This window comes from Gymnoscopelus microlampas, assembly GCF_963454915.1.
Source record: "Gymnoscopelus microlampas genome assembly, chromosome: 22".
Taxonomy (NCBI): Eukaryota; Metazoa; Chordata; class Actinopteri; order Myctophiformes; family Myctophidae; genus Gymnoscopelus; species Gymnoscopelus microlampas.
In genome coordinates this window covers 16884362-16903452 of record NC_139959.1, presented here as the reverse complement: position 1 = coordinate 16903452, position 19091 = coordinate 16884362, and the positions used below count along the sequence as shown (strand labels likewise).

At 42.2% G+C, this 19091-nt stretch overlaps 2 protein-coding genes across 2 annotated transcripts; one reads left to right on the top strand and one right to left on the bottom strand.

Annotated features, from left to right (window-relative positions):
• Positions 1 to 9118: 9118 nt before the first annotated feature.
• spag16 (sperm associated antigen 16) lies at positions 9119 to 13567 on the bottom strand (the record flags this gene model as incomplete). Its single annotated transcript, XM_084048105.1, has 5 exons — positions 9119 to 9634; positions 10100 to 10435; positions 11378 to 11998; positions 12845 to 13092; positions 13450 to 13567. 5 exons carry the CDS (start codon positions 13565 to 13567, stop codon positions 9119 to 9121), a joined length of 1839 nt encoding a protein of 612 aa, XP_083904231.1.
• A 1971-nt stretch (positions 13568 to 15538) lies between these two features.
• On the top strand, positions 15539 to 18997 carry ndufb4 (NADH:ubiquinone oxidoreductase subunit B4). The gene is made up of 3 exons (XM_084048266.1): positions 15539 to 15720; positions 17303 to 17446; positions 18844 to 18997. The coding sequence occupies exons 1-3, from the start codon at positions 15544 to 15546 to the stop codon at positions 18904 to 18906; spliced, it is 384 nt and encodes a 127-aa protein (XP_083904392.1). The 5' UTR covers positions 15539 to 15543; the 3' UTR covers positions 18907 to 18997.
• Positions 18998 to 19091: the final 94 nt, after the last annotated feature.

The following is a 19091-nucleotide window of genomic DNA, read 5'->3' as shown; positions in this document are numbered from 1 at the left end:
GTGCAGACAATCTGTTTCAGGAGTCAAAAGCGTGTCTATTTAAAACCCCCTCTGTCATTTTGGGTGCATTTGTCCAGAACTGGAAACTTGCAGCATGGGTCTGGGACCAAATGGGTTGTTTGAGTATTCCTGCAGGGCAATGACCTCAGCTCTTTGCACAGAATCACTTCTTTGTGGGTAGAGAGGAAAACAGGAGCTCTGGTGAAGGCACTATTTGGTGAGTATGTGGGCCTGCCAGTACTACTGTACCTAAAGCAGTGGTTTTCAACCCTTTTCATATCAAGGTCCATTATTTATTGGGCATTTGAGCCACGGACCACCATTTGATGAGATTTTAGACTCTCAGACCCAAAACTTCGAATATTTTGTTATCGTTGGATACGATTGTGTCCACAATTCCATCCATGCTGCATTAATGTGGTGCCATAGAGGAGAGATAACAGGCCACCATTGGATCAAAATAAAATTTAGAAACTGTGGTGTATCTTGGTGTATGTACATTGTGTGAGTGTCTTATAAGCCCGTGCGGGCTGGGCATCATGTGGTGCAGGACACTATAATAAAAATCTATCTATCTATCTATCTATCTATCTATCTATCACAATGATTCTACATTCTCTAATTGTGTAGACTTCTTGTAAATTAAGAAAAGCAGATGTTAAACAATAATTTAACTCTTGAGAGCGTAAAATGAAACCAAATGCACCCGTAAGGGTCCATTTGGTTTAATTTTACACTCAAGAGTTAAAGATCTATAAGGGTTGGTTACCAACTCTCCATCAGTTAGCTGGGGACCACCTGGAACCCCCTCAAGGACCACTGGTGGTCCCCGGACCACTGGTTGAGAACCACTGACCTAAAACATTTAACAGAATATCCACTTAAACCTCAGCAGCCGTATTATGGAGAAAGCTTTCACAGAAAATAGCAGATCGACTATTTTCTGCGAAAGCTTTCCCCACAATAACAGAAAACACCATGTGTTCCAGTTCCAATTCTGTCTGCTCATGAGTTCTCTCTCCTGATTGGATGAAATTGGTATCCCAACCTGAAAATAAATGTTCTGTTTACTAAAGAGTTGGAGATAAAGGGAGACCCCTGTTATAAACCACACACTCTAGTGTATATGATTTCTAAGGGAATATAGAGCTATTTAACACTTATTTTAACAAATAATAATAATAGCATCTTTAAAGGTCATCCACAAGGAATCCAACAGAAAATCCAGGGGATCAGTTGATTATCTGGTCTCTGTAAAGGTGAACCACAATCTAAATAAAGTAACATGACTCATCTTACGTTCGCTCAGGTTTGCAAAGCTTTCTGCTCATGACACACTAATTGCGCCATTGTTTTGGTTTCACAGACGCATGCACTCAAAAGGCAAAAAAACAATCAACAAAACATAATACGATGTTATCTAACGTAACTAATATATCAACAGCTGAGCTCCCTTAGAGAGAACTGAGCAGAACACATAGGAGGTGATGCATATGAGCTAACTATACTACATAACTGAACTGTCAATATCTTACCTTCTGAACACAGAAATATGTCTCTATGACAATCCCCCCTCGCCCCAGGCTGCTTTTATTTAGATGAGATTAGTTTAGGTTGCACCTGATAATATTTATATCAGACTTAGTCACTTAGATGTTATGCAGGATCTTAGCATTCATGCTCAGCGAGAGAATCGGTCCCTGTGGACTGCTGTCACCACTGCTGCTGAGACAGCACACGCACACACACGCACACACACACACGCATACGCAAACACGCACACACACACACACAGAAGCTGCTGTGACAATTGACAGCAGGGTACCACTGTCTGACAGTACCCTTGGGTAAATGCATCCTGGGAGGACCGGTGATTGATGATCACATGATTGAAAAAGAAAACGGGACGTGTTGTAACCTTGAATAGGCTATTTTTGGCGAAGTGATTTGGTGTAGAGGAAAACGTGTAGAGAGAGGGTTTATTAAACAGCAGCCAGCATCCACCTGGAACCTTATACCAACATACTGAAACCATGCTGGCTGAATAAACCACAGACTGGGCTCGCACTTGACATTTCCTACAGCGATGTTCAAGACAGCATTTTAGTTTGGTTTTTAAACAGTCTGGACATCTGGCATTTGCAGTGTATGATCAAAATAAAGGAAACACAGGCTTCTCTCAATGATGGTGACTCTATACGGGTATGGAGTGCTTTTTCGACCATGAATCCTGCTTCACTCATCTCCTAGCAGAGGGCAAATTTGACGATATAATCACTACTAACAAAATTATGTTGCGGCACCATCTGGACCTTCCATCTACAGTATTATAACTGTGGCTGAAATTACCTTCTCGCATGCCATCCCTGAATTTACCATAAAGACTCCGTTGGGTTCGTATACTGTATGTCGCCATCTAGAAAACAACAATGTTGTTGATACGTTCTCCATATGCTTTGGCATATGGGGAACATCATCACTGTCGTGCTCTGAACCATTTGCGTGACCTGCTCATGCCTAGCTGACAAAGAGCATTGTCATCTTGAAAGACACTGAGAAAGCGATGAAGAGAACCACAAAAACATCTGTTAGTAGTGATTATAATTCTCCCAAACCCCCGATCACACACCCCAACCAAACCCCAGAACCCCATGGCAGTACGTTACATCAGTATTTCCATTATTTGCTTTTATATTTAATTTCAGCTTCTTTTTGCTATATTTAGACAGGTCAACAAAGAGAGAGGAAACTGATGGGAAGTACAGACGTGTTGCATGTCCTTCCTGGCCTCCAGCTTGAATCAAACCTTAGTTGGAAGCCTTGACTACGCAATATGGACGCACCATCCAGTTGGATACTGTACTGGCGTGGCCCAAATTATTTTATTTTTTTACCACAACTTGTATGTAAGCGGTTCCATAATTCCCCAACAGTGCCGAGTATGATGAGGCGGAACATGGCTGGCGTAAGAATAGGTCAGAGCAGACCTCAGTGCTTCAGACTGCAGGGCAGCCTGTCAGATGTGTCGCCTTTCCTGTTTTCCCTCTACACCTCAGCCTTCTGCTTCAACTCGGGTATGTGCCACCTATTGCAGTTCTCAGATGACTCTGCGTCACGGTGGACAATGACGAGGAGTAACAGAGCCCTGATGTGACAACAATCACCTCCAACTCAACATTGGAAAGGCCAAGGAGCTGGTGGTGGACCACAGACAGAGCAAGAAGAGAGCCCCCAACTCCCATTAACATCTCAGGGGAGGAGGTGGGGGTGGTGGACACCTACACGTTCCTGGGAGCACACATGAACAACAAACTGGACTAGGCTGACCACTCTAAGGCACTCTATATGAAGAGAGAGAGCAAGCTGTTCTTCCTGAGTCCTTCAGGTCAATGCGAGGAACAGGATGCGGCAGATGTTCTACCAGTCTGTAGTGTCCTCTTCTTTGCCATGGTCTGTTGGGGGGATAACATCAACACGAGGGATGGCAACAAATTGAACAAGCTGGTGAGGAAGGCTAGCTCCATAGTTGGACATAAACTATTGAGGTGTCTCCGGAGGGGAGGATTAGAAGGGAGGAGCAGGGATAAGGAGCACATTCAGCAGACACTCATCCCTCCAATTGGCGCACCACAAAGCAAACTGGACAGTCCTTTGTACCAGTAGCCATGTTATCTTATGCTATCGTATCTTATTAGAAGCTAATATAGAACCGTGCACTGCAGCACTTCGTCTAACAAATAGATATGATATCTCACCTTAGACTATAATGTGAGATATCGTATGTATTTGTTTGACAAGGTGAGGCGAGGCAAGCCATGCCTCTGCATTTCTCCAATGGCTGAATTTCTCTTCTCCCATTTGTCTTAATCTCCTGTCAGATCAAGAAGAGCCGTGGTCCCTGACATCACCTCCCCGACCTTCTATTCTAACTCTCCTGTCATAACTTCCTCAACCTCTTCCCTTAGCACACCTGTCCTAAAAGGGAAAGAGTGACATTCAATGGACCCTTGTCTGTGTGTGTCCTCACGCACGATTGTGTGTGTGTGTGTGTGTGTGTGTGTGTGTGTGTGTGTGTGTGTGTGTGTGTGTGTGTGTGTGTGTGTGTGTGTGTGTGTGTGTGTGTGTGTGTGTGTGTGTGTGTGTGTGGTTGTGTGTAACTGTGCATGCATGCGTGCGTACTTGCGGGCCAAATGGCATATATAAAATTACCATTGTAAAACATTCAAGTCCTCACAGGTATAGTAACGTGAAAGAGGGAGTGAGAGTATAGACTAGAGTCTGTGATGTGTGTAACTGTGGGATAACAATGTTATGACGTGAGCCCAGTAGCCCGCTGACCTTTCAGCATCGACGGCAGAGGGAGGCTTATTTGCTCACAGAACTCATTGACTTCTCCTGGCACTGCGTCCAGCTCTAATTATCAGTAAAGCTTCGGTCTGCACACCCTGTGACAGTCTGCCAGCCGCAATGTCCTCATTTTGTCACAGATGAAATGTTCAACATGACCCATTGCAGTAGTATTTCGGGAGCACACTGGGAATTATCTGCCATGATAAAAAATGCATAAGTACCGAATGCATAACTACTCACAAAGGTGGGTATACCCTCTCCTACCTGTATATATACAGTACAAACAGAAAACATCTCCTTGTCTGACGTTACTTGCCAGGGTTATTGCGGTAACAACAGTCGATCAGTGTGTTCAGGTTTCGGTACCAATGCATTGGCCAGGTTATTGCATGGGTGAAATGGTCTCTCTCTCACCTCCCCTTCTCAATCTCTCCCTGTCCCTCCTCCTCTCACTCTCCCACTGTTCTCTCTGTCCCTTCCCCACTTTCCTATCTGTTTCTGTCTCTCTCTCGCTGATCTAGCTCTGATCGAGCTCTGGTCTGACATCAACAGATGTCGGACTAGACACAGAACGTTTGGCACCAGAAACCGTCACCACACGGCCGCGAGTTGCTCTGAATACCCCTACGATTTATGCAGGCTACACATTTATGCAGGCTGACATTTTGGGTGCTGACCTTCAATATCAGACTATTAAACCCTTAGCAACACACATTTTTCCGGCTTAGTGCAAAATGCAGACTATTATGATAAACGTTTGGGGCTTCACCTAAATGCTAAACTCTGCGATTAGCATATCTGAGCAGATACTATAACCATATATGGGCAATTGCATCTCATCTGTGGGGAGTTCATCAGCGTGTTCCCTCTTTGAAGATGATTGATACCTGCTGAGTCACTGCTACAAGCCAATCTCTGCCCTGCTCAGTGCATTAAAGCAGAAAATACTGCTGACCCGCTGCACACTATATGAGGCCCAGAGAAAACTGATTTATTAAGAAGGGAATACGCCCAGACAGGGTGAATCAATCTCATAGCTGTGGATTAGAATAAGATGGTGTGGAGAATTGAAGGGAGAATGAAGACAGTGGCTCTTCTGAAGAGCCTGTCCCGGAGAGTAGAGCTGAGGCGCCATCTTGATGGCTGACTGATGCGTGGTAGGAAAACTAAAGCAATCACTCTGACTCTTCCGAGCTCATACTCAAAGCACAAGGTAAATCATTATCGGGCAAACAGAGTATGAGAAAGAGACTAGAGAAACAGACAGAAAGAAAAATAAAGAGAGAGAGAGAGATACAGAAAGACAGGCCAAGGGGGAGACATTGACAGTGGTGCTCAGCCGGAGCAAAGTGGGATTAAAATGTGAGTGACTTTTCTCTTTTCCCTCTGCTTCGTGTCTCTGTGACATGAAGGTCATAACTGGCTGGGATGCAGATGGGGCTGTCAGCGGTGAGGAGAGCTCAGGGGGCAGCATTGAAGCAGGGAATTAATCCTAATAAAACCACAGCCTTTCAACAAGTAATAGGAGCTTTGGAAGTGGAGTGTGTGTCACGTCCCTACATCTGAAGGACTGGCAGGAGGGAGGGAGGGAGGGGCGAAGGACGTGAGAGGTAGTCCAATCCTCAGTGTTTAATTAACCCATTAAGACCGGGAACGCATCTATGTCATTTTTAGATATCTTTGGGCTATTCAAAAATAGCAGATATACAAGCTCATAGCGTGGCACCGAGTGCCGCGCTATGAGCTTGTATATCTGCTATTTCTGAATAGCCGAAGAAGTACGATCTTTTTGGCGGGGAGTTCCTGGTGTCGATGGCAGTGACCAATTCTCCTGACTGCTATCTTCTCTGATACACTTGGTATAGCACCCGAGTAGGGTAGTTAAATTAACACTGTAGATATGAATGTGTAGGGGCTTGTGTAGTATACTACAATAAGAGTTGGCTATAAAATTCTGAAATTCCAGACACACCCCATCACCTCATTAACTGTGTGCAAATTAAACTTTAAATGCATTGTACAGTGGTGGGAAAGGAACACAACATTCCTCGAATGTAATGCTTCCCAAGTGGTAAGTTAGCAGGGGTCTATGATTAAAATATAAAGTATAATATAAAAAAGTAGCCTAACACTTGTTAAAGTCACCACCTCATTAACTTGGAGGACTTCGGCAAAGAGGCGAGAAGAAAGGCCCCTTTTTAGCTTGCATCAAGAGAAAGAGCCCTGCTTCCACTTCAAACACATTGTAGAAGTCATTTTGGGAGATAAAAAGAATACCAAATCACTTCTGATTACCGGGATGATTGGAGCTTTGCAGTGTTGCAAGGCGGCACAGATATAGATGGATAGATTGGAATGGTTATGTCACCGATGGATGATAAAAAAAACAAATGCCAAATGCTGTATGGAGGGCTCAATCTCAATATACTGTGGAATCTACAGTGTACATTCATGCATGGTTTGGGCCTCAAGCAGGGCTTTTTTGGACCCCTGAAAGAGGGGTCTCTAACCATTTTTGCATTAAGGGGGAAAGGGTGGGGTTTATATGTTAAGTGAGTAAGTTGGGGCATTAAAGATGATGATGGTGATTTTGAAAATAATTATGTCCTTTACATAAAAGAAGGCACATGGCAGACCAAAATGGTTGCCAAATGACTTGCTGGCTCATAAAACTCAGAATGGAACATACTTTTGTCAATGGGGGGCATTATCTTTCTGGGTATTATGGGGAACAGGAGGTTTTCAACACAAAGACAAAGACTGTGTCCCTCCCAGCATCTACCTCGACAAAGTAAGAGAAAGGGGCATAGTTGTGGTATAGGAGGAGGAAGAAAAACAATTAATGTTGCCTACCTTTTATGGCTTATACTGTATGCCCAGAACTGGAGCCTTCATTGGCTTGAACTTCCAAGCCTGAGGGTCTATAGGTGCCTGGGCAGAAACACATTCATATTTAATTTAAAGCTTGATCTCTTATTGAACATTATGGAAGAGGAGAGAGAGAGAGAGAGAGAGAGAGAGAGAGAGAGAGAGAGAGAGGTTGGTTGACTGGCGAGCGGTGGTATATCCTACTATAATTCTAGTAACGTCTGTAGTGGGAGTAGGTGAAGCTACCCGGTTCTAGTGGCTGGACCAATTGCTCTGATTTTGCACACAGCCATTGACCATTACCATCTGAACTTAACTGTGAAGCCCGTTTTTCTATTTCATCAAATCTCAGCTTCTTATTAGCGTTTATGTGTAAAACACTGTCGCCATGGTTACGGGGCTGCCCAGCTATGGGACGAACTGCCTCCCGGGTTGCCAGATCATGTGCGCATATCCCCCCACGGATGCGTCGACCGGGTATGGTCTAGTTATATTTAAAAGTCATAAAGGGACATTTTAAAACAGTCAAAGAGCACAATGGGGGGTGCTTTAAAAGTCCAGGGAGGATGAGAAATCCCTCGGTCACACGTGCTGTAGTTATGCCTGGCCCTCCACCTATCAGAGCTTAGAATGCAAGTGTAGCATTTTGAATAATGTGAATGTGTGAGTGTATGTGGAGAGAGAGACAGACAGAATGTACTTGTGTATCTATATACGTACCTCCATCACTGCGTGATGTTGACCAATAACTGATGATGGCTCAAAGGACAGGATATCTCATTGTTTGGCCTCACTGCACTGCTTTACTGGTGAATAAGAGAGAACAAAAGCAACACTATAAACTCCTACTTCCATTTAAGAAGTAAAACAATAATATCAACCCCATCACAAGTCGATAGCCCTGCTGGAGTGAATAAGGAATTAACCAGTCAATAGATAGCCCTGCTAGAGTGAATAAATAAATAATGCTGCATTTCTGTAGCCTGGCATGGCCAGACTAATATCACTGCATTTTAGCTCTGGCAGATTTGTCTGGTTTCGAGGCTAGCATTTCTGTGCACTGACTGTGGGAATTTGTGCATTACCCGCTGTTAAGCTATAAGACAGTTCAAGTGAGTATTATTTCAGACCACATACAGGGACACTTTAAGATTTGTTTTTCCTTTTCTTTTTACTTATTGGCTTCTTACCAAAGTTCCAGTGGTACACACTGTACATTCAATTAGTTGAAACAGCCTGTTGTTTGCTCATTAAATGTTGTGTTCTTTAGAATGTTCCATTCGTACAGAAATACCCACTGGGCTGGTGATGACATTGTTGCTGCCTAATAGATAGTCGTTTATCATACAATAAAGATGATGATTTTTTTATTCTTGGGAAATAGATTTTCAAGCGTCTTAAATTACAACAGAGTCTTCAGTTGTTTTTTTTCCATAGGCCTCCTCCAAAGTACATAATGTTTATTTTTTTCCTTTCAGTGTAGTACATGTATAGCAGTGCTGAATTGTCCTTGAACCGAAATGTGATCAAGGTCTATTTTTTAATACATATTCCTTAATCTAATCACCTTCAATAAAATGTTACTCTTCTCCTCACAAGTGATGGTTCTCTAACCAAACAGACCAATATCGCCCTCATGTGGTTAACATTTTACACTGCTAGATTTTTAAAAGCTTTGAAAAAGTAAAAGTCCATTCATGTCTTTTCATTTTCATTTTTATTTTGGCAAGGATAAAAAAAAAAGTCAACCACCATCTTGTTTAAACCTTATGGTTAAACATTTATTTTGGAAGCAATGACAGTGACAGGGTTTCATAGAATAATATTTTGGGATGGGGGTTGTAAGGAAAGTCTTAACTGCCTGACGAGGATGAACCAATCCAGACAACATTCTTCTCTATCACGTCCACACATAAATCTGCCCATCAGACGCTCCTGACAGCAAGTGCTCCCCCTTACGGTCAAAGACGACACTCTGCACTGCGTCCTCGTGGCTCAGAGTGCAGGCTACCTTGTTTGTGGACAGGTCAACCACTCTCAACAATCCGTCTCCCCCAGCAACAGCCAGCATCTGCCCCACGGGACTAAAGGCCACCTGGTTGCTGGGTTGAGGTCCCGTTTCCACGATGACGGCCGGGGACACCAGATTCCTGACGTCCCACAACATGACGATGCCACGGGAATCACAGGAGGCGATGGTCTGGCCCGACGGGCTGAAAGTGGCATGATTACAGGAGCTGGTGTGACCGTAGACAGTCTGAGCACAAATGGCCGTCCTAGCATCCCACATGGCCAGGGTTTTGTCAGCCGAGGAGCTCAGCAGGGTGTTGGAGAACGACAGAAACTCCACACTGTTGACGGAGGCGGTGTGTCCACGCAGGGTGGCTCGACAGCGCTCGCTCTGAAGGTCCCACACCTGCAGATATATACACAGAGCGCAAGAAGATATCAATAAATAACTGCCTCCTACACCCAATAAGAACTAATATTTGTGTTAAGACTGATGTGTCAGAAGACAGAGAAAAACATATCGTCACTGTCGGGCAGAAACCTTGTCTAAGACCGTTCAGGAAATGGAAAAAAGAACCTGAGATCCAGTGTAATTATTTATTGTTAATACTTCATTTACTTCACTTATTGTTAATACCACTTTCACTTCCACTAAAACATTTATCGACTATATGAAAATGGCACAACTACACACATGTAAATAAATAGCACAAATAGCACATCTCATAACATGTCTCAGTGCGACGCATTGGGACTTTTGCATCTTGTTCAACAAAGGCATTATTTGAAAAGAAAACTTGAGTTTCTGCCGGACAGCAATGATATTAAAGGGCTTTGGATGCACCGTCAATTAAATGAAATAACAGCAAACCTTGATGGTGCAATCCCTTGAACAGGATGCCACGAAGTTACCACAGGAGTGGAAGGAGCAGCCCCAGGTGGCTCCAGTGTGGCCCTCTAGGGTGAGGACCAGGACGCCCAGGGAGAGGTCCCAGATACGGAGGCCCCCGTCACCCCCCGTGGTGCCCAATTTGGTCTCATCCGGGTGGAAGCTGATTCCAGACAGCCAATCGGTGTGGCCCTCCCCCGTGGCTATCAGATCTCCTTCTGGAAGACCCCAAACCCTCCATAGCTGGTCATCGCTAGAGGAAGCCATTATGGGTTTCGTGGGATGTGCCGCGAGGCAGCTGACTGACTGACTGTGTGCCTGCATAGTAAGCCATACAGAATGAAGCAACATAATGATCATAATAACAATGTAGCCGCAAAGCGGCGAGTCGACTCAGGGATTCGAGCCAACACAGACAATTAGATGCTGAAAGCTGCTAGGGGTCTAGACCTTTCACAGTTTCCACACCAACTGTACTGTATATTAAAGATAACTTACAATCAGAATTGGACAGACGCCCATTCATTTATTAAGGCCAAATTTGTTCCATGCCATGTCCATTTTGAGCTATATCAACACAATATCAATTTCAAAACTTTTTGTGCACACGTTTCAACAGCTTGATTTAAAATATCCCGCAAGTTTGGTGATGTTTGAACAAACTATCACTGATATAGTATATCGTCTCTGTCGGGTGGAAACCTCATATGTCCAAATCTGTTACGTTTCAGGATTCAAATCCTCAAGTAGCAAGTAGCAGCTCAAAGCGTGTCGCTTCGTGCCGTGTTTCAAGCTTGTGGATCAGCTACTTTTGTGTGACACTGTAGTATGAACAAGTAGGGCTTTCATTTACAAAAAACACAAAAAGTTAGAATATGGAGATAAGAGGTTTCTGCCCGACAGCAACAATATCTATTCAGTGCGTTAAGTACCATGTGCACCATGTCTTACCTCAGGTACTTACCGCACCGGATAGATATACCATGTGTAAATATGTAGATAAATTGTTGTTTTTTATTGATCTCTCTCTCTCTCTCTTCCCCTTGCCCCCCTCCCCTCTTCTTCTTCCCTTTCTTTTTTTTACGAAAACAACAAAAATGAATTTCACTCACTGTTTTACACCTGTAAAACTGTGATGTGACAATAAAGTTGATTCTGATTCTGGTTGATTTTGCACCAGCCCCAATTTGCAAGGATAATAATAATGAGTATCATAAAATGATTATACATTTTCAGTATATAGTAATCGGCCCAAATGACCTTGAGTGTGTTGATAAGGTGGAAGCTATCTGCCTTGGTCTTGGTAGGAACATTTGCATCCACGGACTGGTGCTTCTGTGGGTTGTTGTAGGCTTGAAAGTTCACAGGGAACTCAGAATCCTTGGCGTGTTTGGAGACGTTAGAGGTCTTGGCTGCAGGGTCTTTGGATGGGACGTCCGTCAGACACCCAGCTCTCCTATTTGATTTGGGACTTTGTGCTTCTCCCCACCCTGTGCTCAGAGTAGACGGTAGAGGAGGAGAGACAATACTGTGCAGAGCAGCTTGGAGGCTGTTCGCTTGCGCCAGCGCCTTGTCCCTTTCCAAACCGACCAACATCTTCTGCCTCAAAGCCGCCTGGTATTTTTCATTCATCTGCGTTACTGCGGGTTCATATTTGGAACAGTGGACCTTTAGCCTTCTCAGGTCTTCGATCAGCCTATTCTTTTCCTGGACAACTCGCTCGTGGTGCATGCGGTGGAAATCCCTTTCTTTCTGGAGCTTCACCAGTGTCTCTGCTGCCGCAGAGGACACCAGTCTGTACTCATTCCTCTCCGTTTGCGTGTTCCTCAGCTCCTCGTCCAGACGCTGGGTTTGTGTGTACACGTCTGGCACCACACCAACCTGCAGGGGTGGAAGAGGCACTCAGGAAAGCAGCAATACCACCACCAAGTGTGAAAAATACGTTGTTAAAAATCCTGCATTAAAAATCTTACTTGGGTCGAAATGCAAAAAAAAATTAATGAATAATCTAAATCTGCAAAGTAACTAGTAACTAAAACTGTCCAATAAATATAGTAGAGGAAGATGTACAATAACTTGATTAAATTTACTCAATCAAGTAAAAGTACTGTGAAACTGTACCTGAGTGAGTGAGTAAATACATCTATGTAGTTTACACACCAGTGGTGTGCAGTAGTGGAAAAAGTGCTCACATGTTTTACTTAAGTAAAAGTATCAATACTGCAATGTAGATATACTCTGTTACCAGTAGAAGTCACCATATTAAAAATGTACATGAGTAAAAGTACAAAAGTATCGGCATCAAAATATACTTAAAGTACCAAAATTAAAAGTAGTCATTGTGCAGAATGTCCCATTTCACAAGTTCAAAATGTATAAAAAATCTTTTAAAATAATCTACAAGCTCATAATGCGTCGCATCGTGAAACATTGTGAGCTAGTTGATCTGCTATTTTCAAATGGCTGAAATATATATACGGCTGAAGTGTTAGTGTATTGTAATAATAATACAAATCTACAAAGTAACTAGTAACTAAAGTTTTCATATAATTGTAGTGGAGAAAAAGTACAATATTTTCCTCTGAAATGCAGTGGGGTAGAAGTAAAAGTACTGAAAATTGTAAATACTGAAGAAAATTAGTAAAAAATACCTCAGAATTGTATTTAAGTACAGTACTTGAGTAAATGTACTTTACACCACTGCCAGTGGTCTGTCACCACACCAACCTGTTCTGGCTTCAGTAAGCCCTTCTGTGCCATCTCATGCCATTCTCTTTGGAAGCAGTCGAGCGTTTGCGTCATGCCCATCTTGAGAAGAAAGCTGCGCACAAAGTCATCCACAGGCTGTTCTGCCCTGGCCCTGGTTGTCTGGAGTAGTTTTGGGGGGACATCGATGATGCGGGCGCCGCCGCCCCCCCGGTCCCCCCTGATCGCTCTCACCGTCGCCTCCAAATCCTCCTCTCCTCCATCTAGGGCTGTTACGATTGCAAATTTAAGTTGACCATGAATTGTCACTCAAATAATTGCGATTAAAGATTTAATTGTGCGTTTGGCATTGTTGAACGTTGAAACATATGAATACAAATGTAATTTCTTTTTTACTTTTAGGCTTCATAATCAAAAATTCCACAGGGCAGACATGTCAAATAAATTAAACATATAAAGAAATGATTGTATATTTAATAATTGCATACATAAAAAAATGCTTGTAGATCTGCTATTTCTGCTTTGTTTTATACTTGAATGTACTTGGAAACAATTATGCAAAAATAATTGCGATTATCTCAAATAGGCCTAATTAGACGATAATGTAATAATTGTGACAGGCCTACCTCCATCCGTCAAATTCCAGTCGCCATCATCAACAGCCACCTCCTCGTATTGAAACAAGTCATCATCATTGGTGTCGATGATGAGGCTGTCCTGCTGTTTGGACGCTGCTGTGGTCATTGTGTGAGCGAAGGAATTATCGTGGAAGTATATAAGAACGAATTAACAACGAAGTTATAAGAACGAATTTACAACAAAGTTATAAGAACGAATTTACAACGAAGTTATAAGAACGAATTTACAACTAAGTTATAAGAACGAATTTACAACAAAGTTATAAGAACGAATTTACAACAAAGTTAGAAGAACGAATTTACAACGAAGTTATAAGAACGAATTTACAACGAAGTTATAAGAACGAATTTACAACAAAGTTATAAGAACGAATTTACAACAAAGTTATAAGAACGAATTTACAACGAAGTTATAAGAACGAATTTACAACTAAGTTATAAGAACGAATTTAAAACAAAGTTATAAGAACGAATTTACAACAAAGTTATAAGAACGAATTTACAACAAAGTTATAAGAACAAAGTTAAAACAAACAAGCTGAAGCTGTCAGAGCTAGTGGATGAAAAGCTCGACGTTGCTATGGATACCAGACGCCATCCTCCCTCCCCACTTCCCCCGTGCGCTTGTAGATGACGTCAGGACTTCAACGCGAGATTTTATCGTGCGGCTCACACAGTGTTGCCATGTCCACTTATTATAAGCAACTTTGGGCTTTTTTTCTCCTGTAAAGTTGCTTGTAAATATTGGTGGTTGCGGTTTTTTGGGCTTGTTTCTAAAGTGCAGTTGCTTATTTGGTCTTGCTTCACATTTTTTCAAAAATATTTTAACTTCCATGAAGGACCCCAAAAATGTATTTGTCCCCTAACCCCCATCTAAAAATGTTTTGTGACGAGCCCCGCACGAGATTTGTGATGTTGTTTAAAAAGTATTACAAATATTCCACATTTTATTTCAAGATTTTTTGAAAATAGTCGATCTACAAGCAACACGTTGCATCACGACGCGTTGTGAGCTTGTATATCGGCTATTTTCAATGCATACACATAGGTTTAAGTGCTCATGGCCTAGTGCCCTAGTTCAGTGGTTTTCAACCTTTTCAGGCCGCGACCCCCCAAAATAATCATATTTGAACTGCATGGGTACAGATAAGCACTGGAATGCAAGAGTTGAGGGATTCAATTTTAGTTTGACTTAATCTCTCAAGAACAGATTCTGCCCTGCGGTGGAATCTGTCGGAGAGGTTCGTCATAACGTGTGCGCATTGGCTACAAGTGGGCGTGCCTTCAGATCAGGAAGCAGGCCGCGCTTTACCCAATCAAATGTAGTGGGCGGGATTCACGTGTCCATCCACCCTTCCCCCCTCGAAACTAGCCGAAACTAATTCAGCAATAGCGTCCTCGGAGCGGACAAAACCACGGAAAGATATTCACATTTTAAATGACTCTTTCATCATAGAAACAAGTGGGCTTATAACCAAAACCATCCATGTTCTCTGGGAGAAGTGGTGTTAGTGTTCCGTGTAGAAATATTGTTAGTGGGAATGAAAACGTAGTCGCACCAACCGGAAGTGATGCGCTGAAGGCAGACACAAACCCCGGTTTCCCTGCGCACTGGTCTTCCATTTGCCTCCTGCCAGACCCCACAGACAAAATCAGAAACAGTAGAGGTCGCTGTTTTTCATTTTCTGTGGGGTCTGGCTATGCGAGACTAAGTTTGACTTGGTTCCCAGATAAATATTATGAAAATAGCAGTTGCGAGGCGTTGTGAGTTAGTAGATCTGCTAAAAAGAAATTAATGTTTCCTATTTCTTATATTATTTGACAATTTGGCCAATGTTTGACCAATTTTTATAGAATAGTTTGATGATTACTTTAGATGCAGTAATGGTCTTTTTCTTACTTTCTATCCCCTTTCTTTCTTTCTTGACTTGACTGTCATCTGGGGACCCCACAGGTTGACAACCACTGTTGCTTCTTTTGGGCTGGTTTTCCTAAACCTGGTTCCTCATTTCTCTCGCACAATCTGGCAACACTGCTGCTCAAGTCGAGGAGTCGGTCGCCAATATCATCACACAAACAAACATGGCGGACTACCGAGAGGCGCCCTTGGCCACTCGGCCAAAAACGTTGGACCCCAACGAGTATTTTAACCTGTCGCCGGACCTGCGACGTGCCGAAGAGGAGAGAGCGGCCCTGAGGGCCAATCTGAAGAGACAGTACCAGCTGCAGCTCAACAACCCGCACAGGAAAGAGCTGATTGTAAGTGTAGCTACACGTTAGCATGATGCTAGCTAGCAATGTCAGAGCCCCGATGCATGACTATCAGTCATGGATGAACTTCAACATAGTGTTTGCACTTTCTCTCTTTTTGGCCCGCACATCTGATAAAACGTTCAGATTTCAGATATAAAGTGCTTACCTCATGGCCACGGATGTTAAAATGATGTACGTCCCCTCAGAAGTACCCGTATCTTCCGTATTGTTCATTAAAATAGCATTTTAATCCGATCGGTGGCTATTTTCTCTGCATTTCCTCCATATGCCTTCAACTACGCGACCCTATTGGTTGAGAGGTGTATTGCACTCTGATACATAATAACTATGAGAAAATGGCCATCGATCGGATTAAAATGCTTTTTAATGAACAATACGGAAGATGCAGGTACTTCTGAGGGCCCGTACATAATTGCAACATCCGTGGCCATGAGGCAACACTTTATATTTGAAATCTGAACATTTATGTAGATGTACGGGCCAAAAAGGGAGAAACGGCAAACACTATTTTGAAGATCATCCAAGTCTCGTATAATATGACAGTCTTGTATCAAGGCTAGCTAGCTAGCAATGTCAGAGCCCCCTTCATGATGCTGCTAGTGCTAGCCGCATACAACAACACATGACCAAACATATTATAGTTCTTATTTAAAACGTGTCAGTGGTATTGCATCTGAATGCGGGTACGAAACGCTTCTTTGCTCACCTTATTAGCTGAACTTGGAATTCATTCATAAGGTGAAAAATACAGTCTCTCGCAGTCAGACCAGTCCACTTTCACAGCAGACATTCATTTCTGAGTCTGACAGGTAAACACAGCTGAAGGTAATCATCACATTAATTGTGTGTGCTTCCATTTTGGCAGCGGTGGAAAAAAGTATTAATATTTCAATGTAGAAAAACTCTGTTATTGGTTACTGTTAAGTAAAAGTCTGGAATTCAAAATTTACTTGAGTAAAAGTACAAAAGTATTGTTATCAAAATGTACTTGAAGTACCAAAAGTAGAAAGTACTCATTATGCGGAATGTCCCATTTCACAAGTTTTCAAATGTATAAAAACCTTTTGAAAATAGCAGATCTACAAGCTCACAATGCATTGCGATGTGACGCATTGTGAGCTTGTAGATTGGCTATTTTCATGGCCGAAATGTAGTGGTGTAAAGTAACGAAGTACATTTACTCAAGTACTGTACTTAGTAGAATTTTATGGTATTTTTTACTTTACTGGAATATTTCAAATCATCTATTCTTTTACCTCTACTCCACTGCATCTCAGAGGTAAATATTTTGAATTGCGGACTTGTATTTCTACATTGCAGTATTGATACTTTATACATTAGAAAATAGATATTATCTATTTTCCTTTGAGAACCACTGGAATAGCGCATACAACATTACCCATTCCTAATTACTCACCCTTAGAAATAAATACATATTTGTTAATTATCTACTGTATGTACACACAGCAGTATGTTGAACGTCGCTGCATCTCTCACATGCCCCCCATTTGTCGCCTGTGGTTATTCTCACCTGGTTAATTGGTCAATGTGCTGCTTGTCTGTGCAGGAAGACCCTGCCCTGACCCGTTGGGTGTACGCACGGACCAACCCCTACCCGCACTTCAGACCCACAAACAAGACGTCTCTGCTGGGCGCGCTCTTTGGCATTGTCCCTCTTTTTGTTCTCTACTACACCTTCAAGACCGACAGGGTACGAGACCAGATGCACTGCATTATGTTAGCTTGATACCTCAGGGCTCGTTCAGTGGTTGGAACTTCTCATTAATTGATTAAAAATTAAATGTCATGCACTTCCAAATAGGTCGATGCCACGGGTGCAGTACAAAAAGACCATGTTGTTCGAAACGTTATCTTTGCTACTCGGAGCATAAGCTGTCTATGCGGACTATCCTTTCTCTTTGAAACTTCTTGTTAATTACAATGCAACTATCAATTTTCTTAGCGATTATTCTATCGATTACGTTTTCAATTAATCAAATAACCGAGAAGTGCGTTTTGTAAAATAATCGATCTACCTAGGCCTTGTTTTATACTTCGTGAAGTCTTTGCCGCATAACAGTCTTGTGCAAACATATTTATTACTATCTTTGCCAATAATGACATGCCCAAAATATAGATTATTATTTTATTAACTTATCGATTAGATTGATTAACCCTTGCATTGTACCCTTAAAGACTATCCTCATTAGTGACTTTTTAGATGAAGTGTGGTACAGTACTGTTATCAGTATACAGATACTATTAAAGAAATAAGGCACAAGAGGCAGTGGTTTACTGTGGATTCTAGAACAGCTATGGGGAGATATGAGGCGCTGCTTCGCTTGGCTTATTACTTTCATAAATGTGTTACTATATATGGCAACATGAAAATCATAGACATATCCCAGTTAAAACCGTTTTAATAATAAACAATTTCACTGCTAGAAAGAATTCTACAAAAAAGTAATTGTTGGTTGCACAAACAAGATAGTTGCTGTGCGAATACACGGAAGGTACCGAATGCTACGCGTTGCGTTACCTTGTTTGAAGTGGTTTATAAAACCTTGCACTTACGAAAAGGAGTGATCCTCTTACTTTGCCATAGGAAGAACAGTACAGAACAGTACAGTGAATATTGTAAATGAAAAAAGATGTCGATGATTCATGCAATGATTCATACGGTCAATGTGAATGTTTACAAGCATTTTAGAATAGGTCTCAATCAAGCCAATGGAACAATCTGTTTTATGACATACTAATAACACTAGTACATGGCTGTAACAGGATGGTACACCCTGTTCTTTACAATTCTACTGTTCTATTCATGCTAGAAGTGATGGTTTCATTTGAGGCACCACTTGCCTCTATTCAGAGGTTTCCATCTAAATAATCACCCAAGAGAAATGTCAGCGAGACCCAGCTGCAATTGTTATACTGCTAGGCTATCACGTTCACTCTTAGAGAAAATAGGCAGCAAGCGAATCATAAAATGCTCATTCATAAAACATGCAGTGGGGAAATGTCTGGAAGGTGAAGAGGGTTTAGGTGATTTTGTTGCCACAGCAACAGCACTGACCCCCCCCCCCCATTCTGCTCCTATGTCTACAGGATAACAGAGATGAGAAGATCAAAGCCGGGACCCTCGAGCGCAAGTTCCAGATGGCATACTGAGCTCCAATCTCTGTAGAAGGACTATTATATTCTGATAATGTCAGAGTTGTGTAATTACTGTTAAATTAATAAAATCGTATGTTGTTGAAAACTAAGAGTGGCTTTATTGGACTTGTAAACATTGTTAAAACACTCCATCTGTGATAATTTGGATTTGATGTAATTAACTCAAAAGGTCATCAGTT